The 6,378-nt window shown below is 43.5% G+C and overlaps 1 protein-coding gene across 1 annotated transcript; it reads left to right on the top strand.

The window, feature by feature from the left end:
* The first annotated feature begins 3,634 nt into the window (after window positions 1–3,634).
* On the top strand, window positions 3,635–4,576 carry LOC120414752 (uncharacterized). Its single transcript, XM_039576068.1, has one exon. It carries the CDS (start codon window positions 3,635–3,637, stop codon window positions 4,574–4,576), a length of 942 nt encoding a protein of 313 aa, XP_039432002.1.
* The last annotated feature ends 1,802 nt before the right edge of the window (window positions 4,577–6,378 follow it).

The raw sequence follows: 6,378 nt of genomic DNA on the forward strand, positions 1-6,378 counted from the left end.
TTACCATGAATTACTAAGTAATTTAATAATTACTTAATTACCAGCTAAAAATCAAAGTAATTAATAATTACTTGCCAGTCTGAGGCCTTGCTGGAAACCCTTGGTATGGAACTCGTTGCAAAACTTGATTTTTTCAGCACTCTTCGTATTTATCCAACTCGGTGAACGTCGTTGGATAAATGTACGACTCGTGCTGAAAAAAATCCTCTTTTTGCAACTTGTTGCATAAACTACTATTAAAACACTTTTTTCATTAAAAAATTTAAACCATAGCTTGCTATTTAAATTTCACTAATGGTGTACATTTCTTCATACTGCATTTAAAGTTTCATTTACATAAAAAATACAAAAATAATCACTGTCCGAAGTCCTTCTAATATCAACAATAATCGGAAGGCACGACGTCGAGAAATATTTGTGCGTTCATTTTTCGAGTAATTTGAGAGTAAATGCTATGCGATAAATAAAGCTTTCGCTTTATCTTCGTCGATTAAATAGTACGCTGACCTTTCGTGGTTCTGCAAGCTGGTATTGACAAGTACACCAAAAATCTAAATTTTTGAGAGAATTGCTCAACTCAATCAAAGATTTACTCTTTTAAATACAGCAAACATGTTCTTCAATAAATCAACTGATTTTAGATTTTCTATAGTATTTATAAAATAAACAGGAAAAAATATTTAAATTTGGTTGACTTAAAATTAAAAATCAAGAACCAAATCTTTGACATGGAAAGTTGCTATCAACATCTTATTTTCCACCCCTTTTGTTCATCAGATTTGTCCTACCCAAAAAAACAAAACCCGTCATGGGGTGTGAACTAGGGTGGAAAGATATCGCAAGCCTCCCATCATCCCTCCCATTTGCCATCAGCATCATCATCATCATGATCTTCCTCCACCATCAATGGTCGTCACGACGGCTCAGCGTACAGAAAAGAAAATAGAGTGAAATCGTCCCAAAGACAGAAAAAAGATGGCTCAAATGCTCAAAATGAAATAATTAAAGATTACTATCGCAAGATTGCGAGCTTTTTTCCCCATACTTTGTGAAGTTTTTCCTCGAATCGAGCAAAAACAGAAGAAAACGAGAAAAAAATGTGTGTATGTGCTCAGCTCATGTTGTCTGGCGTGGAAGAAATTCCGAGCTTCAAACTGCCAAAAGGATCATCCAGACGTTCTTTTTTCAACTCTTTTATTTTAGTGCGTCGCTTTGCGAGGGTTGGGTAGGGGAAATGCATTTCGGGGTGCTTTGAGCTAATTTCAAAGGATTTAACGCTAATTGAAAGTTGTGCTTTTGCGCGCTGCGTGGAGCTTTCTCTGTCTCACTCTTCAATGCACTGCCAGCCAGCTGGCTCGCACTCATGTGAGTGCTTTTTTTGCTCTCACTGTGGGTGGATTACGAGCAACATTATGCAACAACACTTGGAGAAAGAAAGCTGGGGGTTTTTGTAGAATTGAAATTGCACACATTTGCAAACTTTTCCAATTGAGTTGCGCGAATGAATGAACGCTAATGTGGAAAAATGAGCAAATGGGAAAAGTTCTTCCAACTCCTTTTTAGTGGGAATTTTTCCGGATTGAAATGTCTTCTTGGAAAAATGCGTTGCATTTGTATTTAATCATGTTGGTTTCGTTTTTGAACTGTAGTTATACAAAAAGACATCGAATCGCTTATCTTCTTGTGCAGCTTTCCTACCATAACCTTCGAAGATCTCATAATCTACCCGAGGTAAGCACCAAACCACGCCAGAGTGGCATCAACACGTACCTTAAGCACCTCACACAAAAGGCCACGCTGTTACACAACATCTTGTACCGTGGTAGACACACAGGCCAAAATGCAAATTCTCAGAAGAAAACCCAAAGTTGCAATGCACCCACAATAATACCTACAGCTACCGTGGAAAAGACGGCCCAGACAGTTATTTTTGGAATTACACAAAAGAAAAACATTCCTTAGCTTTCTCGACCTTCCCTTCCCCCTTTGAGAAGCATAAAGCCATTGTGCTTGGCAGTGGTTTTTGCCTTTATTTTGCGAAATGTTTACATTTATATGTTATGTAAAATTCTTGAGTCGCTTCACACAAAACAAGAAAGAAAAAGAAGCCACCACGCTCCAGTTGTTGCCCTATTTAAACGATAAGCATCAACTTCTTGGCGCGCGGAATCTTAACTGAAACCGACTGTTCGGCCAATGCCGAAGTTTTCAACCAGATTTGCGCAAATTTCTCTCAGTGTGCGTAACCCACCCCTGCAGCGCTGACAGGCCGGCGCTGCCAACTTTGACAGTCGAAAACAACGGCGCGACAACGAGAGTTCGCGCGCAAACGAGCAAGTCGCCAAGAGGAACGCGAAGCGTGAAGACGTAACTTGTAGATAGATCGGAGAATAGAGAAAGTTTTCGTAGTTTTTAGTGAACTTCACCGTGTTTTATTCCTCCGAAATCGTACCCCAAAAATCCGCGAGTGTTACAGTCCGCTCGATCGAAGATACGCCGCAACATTTGGTCCATTCGAACCGGACAAAAGACGGTAGCCTACGGATCGGAAAAGTTCGCGAGTGAAGTGAGAGGTGGCGTAGGCCAACCGGATGGCCGCCATTTTGTGCTAACTCGTTTCCGCAAAAAAGGTTCGAAATCGCGACGGATTCGAACTTCCCGCGTTCCTCCGGATGAGGATAAGAGCTTCCTCCATCCCGCGACCGTTTCGAGTGTTCCGTGCCGTGTTTGTGTCCTGCAGAACGACGGAACGGTAACGCTGACGGAAGGTCAACGGACCACGTTGGGCGGAAGAAAGTGGCCCGATTGCCACCGGCTGAAGCCATCTTGAAAAGAACAAAAGTGTTTGTGTGAACTCTCGACAAAAAGGAGGCACGCGCCACCATTTGTCCCGGAAAAAACGTGTGTTTGTGTGTGCGCAAGGCAAGGAGCAGGCAAGGGCTGCCATCTTGCCGCAGAAAGAGTGCGCAACAGTGAACCGAAAAAGATCAGATTCGAGAACATTCCGGAAGGCGAAACGGCGGAAACAGTGGCGGCAAGAGACCGCAAAAGAAAATGTTCGCTTAAAAACCTGTGCGTGTGAGTGTGTGTGGTGAGCGTAGCGACGCCATTTTGTGTAGTTCCCAAGCGTGGAACATTCCAGTTCGCAGCACCGCTGCGGATTTGGCAGTCGCTCCAGCTGCACACGGAAAGAAGATCGGAACGCGACCCGCTGCAAGCGTCAGTGGGACGGTTCGCAAATCCAGCTGCGTCGAGGCCACAGCACTGACGGAAAGGGCCTGCTGCAAGCGCCAGTAGGAAGGTTCCGGAAGGTGTGGCTGCGACGAGGCATCCCGAAGAGAAGTGTTTCGCTGAAGAGCCAGTGTGACACCCCGACCAAAGTGATTCTTGCTGCAAGCGCAGAAGAACCCCGAGAAGAAAAAAGTGTCTCGCTTACAAGCAAGTGTGACACCCCGATCAGAAGTGTTTTTGCTGCAAGCGCAAATCCCGAAGAAAAAGTGTGCGAGTTGACCTGCTGCAAGAGCCAGCAAAATTCTGCAGAATCCATTGACCGAACGCTGCCGCTGCTGTGTCGCCACGAGCGCGACCACGGCGGAGTAACCGATTCCCGAGAGACCTGATCAGCCCAGTTAAGATGAACCCAGCCGAACAACCGTGGTCCGCAAAGCGCTTGGCCAACAAGCGACGCCAGGTCAAGGGTAAGATCCTGCTACTCCAAAGCAGACTTACCGAACTGGAGGAAGATCATCAACTGCCATCCTTGCCAGAGTTCCGGGTGTTCGCGAAGAACATAGAGCGGTACTACGGTGAGTTAGATCAGGTGCTGCAAAATGTTGAGGAGAGTGATCTTTTTGCCGATGAACGAGACGCCCACGACATGGAGTGCGCGGCGATTGAGGGGCTACTCCAAGGAGTCAATCTGAAGATCGTAGCCCTCAGTAGCGCACTGCTTTCCCAACCCGTTCAAGTCACTGTCCTTGAGCAGTGCCAGCACCAGCCACCAGTCAGTACCGGAAATGAACCCGCCGATCCAGCTGTAGCAGCCCCCAAGGTATGTGCACCACTCGAACCCATCTCGAACCCACCCATCACAACCAAAGATCATGATCAGCCGTTGCTCACGCGGTGTGACGGACGCCACTTGAATACAGTCTGCTACACGGACAGTGAAGTACCGCGCGTTCTTAGTCAAGAGACAAACCCCAATCCGATCGAACCCCAGATCATGCCAGTAAGATCCCTCCAACAAGAGAAACCCTTCGCAGAGCATAAAGAGATACAACCGCCCGCCGAACCTGAAATGGTTCGACACGGCGCCTCGGCAAGAGTTCGAGGTGACGTCGACATGTCCGGCGATTCAGGCGTACCTCCTACGCTGCGGTCAGAAGAGCGGATCCACGGTGACCGACGACGTTCAACCGACCGTAACCGTGCAGCCGAAAAGTTAGCAGAGAAGCTGCTGCAGTCTGTAATCTTAACCAGCATCGAGAAGCAGTTCCGTTTGGTTTGGGACCCGGGAGTGCAGCCGAGCTCTGCTTCCAGCTCAACCACTCAACTGACCGAAGAACACCACTAGATGACAGCAAGTTCGGGACGAAGCATGCCATCTGGTCCGAGAGCATGAAATACCAACAAACTCCAGCGTGGTCAGCGGCCGATTCTCTTCTAGCGGGTTAGATTTTAGAAGTCGAGCCTTCAACCCGGGGGGAGAATGTTCGGCCAATGCCGAAGTTTTCAACCAGATTTGCGCAAATTTCTCTCAGTGTGCGTAACCCACCCCTGCAGCGCTGACAGGCCGGCGCTGCCAACTTTGACAGTCGAAAACAACGGCGCGACAACGAGAGTTCGCGCGCAAACGAGCAAGTCGCCAAGAGGAACGCGAAGAATGAAGACGTAACTTGTAGATAGATCGGAGAATAGAGAAAGTTTTCGTAGTTTTTAGTGAACTTCACCGTGTTTTATTCCTCCGAAATCGTACCCCAAAAATCCGCGAGTGTTACAGTCCGCTCGATCGAAGATACGCCGCAACACCGACTAAAGTTGTACTAAATTTCCGCTTCCCATTTCCACGTCTTGTTTACACTCTCCGCGGAAAACTTTATTTTACTATTTTTTTCTGCTGTTGTTTTGCGGTTGTGGTTTCGAAACCCTCAGCGGTAAATAAATCGGACAAACTTGCCCCCTAAGCGGAAATCATAACTCATGGTGGAAAGCTCCCACCTGTTAAGCAGCAACCGCAGAAAGCTTGGTGGTGGTGGAGGGAAAATAAAACGGAGAAAAACTTCGGAAAATGAGAAAGCATAAAGGTGGGCACAAGTTAAAGAGTAAATTTATTTTATTGCAAAACACATATTTTAACGCAACATAGTTTAGGGGGAAAGGATTGTGTGCAGTGACCTGGCAGGTTGGTTCGGCTCATTTGAGTCGGAACTTTGGAATGGGTATTACAAAGTCGTTTTATCAGTCGAAAGAAGGTAGATGAAGAGATTAAGAGGTTGTTTATTAATCTAGTGCTGTTGAGTATTGACGGTGAGTCAAACTCGTTGAATTTGCACCACAATATCATTTATTTTCAAAAGAAAAAAAATCAGTTGAAAAAAAAAATTAAAAGGGTTGCAGCTCAAGCTCCAAACATCTTTATATCTTAACAACAAAATTAAATATGCAAATTTCTAATCCACAAACTCTCAAACTATTAAATTCTCAAATTCTCAAATTGTTAAAAACTCAAATAAATAAGATCTCAAAATCTTTGAATCTTTAAATCTCTAATTCTCTTAATCTCTAAATCTCTAAATCTCTAAATCACTAAATCACTAAATCTCTAAATCTCTAAATCTCTAAATCTCTAAATCTCTAAATCTCTAAATCTCTAAATCTCTAAATATCTAAGTCTCTAAATCTCTAAATCTCTAAATCTCTAAATCTCTAAATCTCTAAATCTCTAAATCTCTAAATCTCTAAATCTCTAAATCTCTAAATCTCTAAATCTCTAAATCTCTAAATCTCTAAATCTCTAAATCTCTAAATCTCTAAATCTCTAAATCTCTAAATCTCTAAATCTCTAAATCTCTAAATCTCTAAATCTCTAAATCTCTAAATCTCTAAATCTCTAAATCTCTAAATCTCTAAATCTCTAAATCTCTAAATCTCTAAATCTCTAAATCTCTAAATCTCTAAATCTCTAAATCTCTAAATATCTTGAATCTTTGAATCTTTGAATCTTTGAATCTTTGAATCTTTGAATCTTTGAATCTTTGAATCTTTGAATCTTTGAATCTTTGAATCTTTGAATCTTTGAATCTTTGAATCTTTGAATCTTTGAATCTTTGAATCTTTGAATCTTTGAATCTTTGAATCTTTGAATCTTTGAATCTT

The sequence above is a fragment of the Culex pipiens genome, chromosome 2, assembly GCF_016801865.2.
Source record: "Culex pipiens pallens isolate TS chromosome 2, TS_CPP_V2, whole genome shotgun sequence".
Lineage (NCBI taxonomy): Eukaryota > Metazoa > Arthropoda > Insecta > Diptera > Culicidae > Culex > Culex pipiens.

Excerpts from the sequence above, each read along its gene's own strand:
- LOC120414752 (XM_039576068.1), top strand. The coding sequence starts at position 3,635 with ATGAACCCAGCCGAACAACCGTGGTCCGCAAAGCGCTTGGCCAACAAG.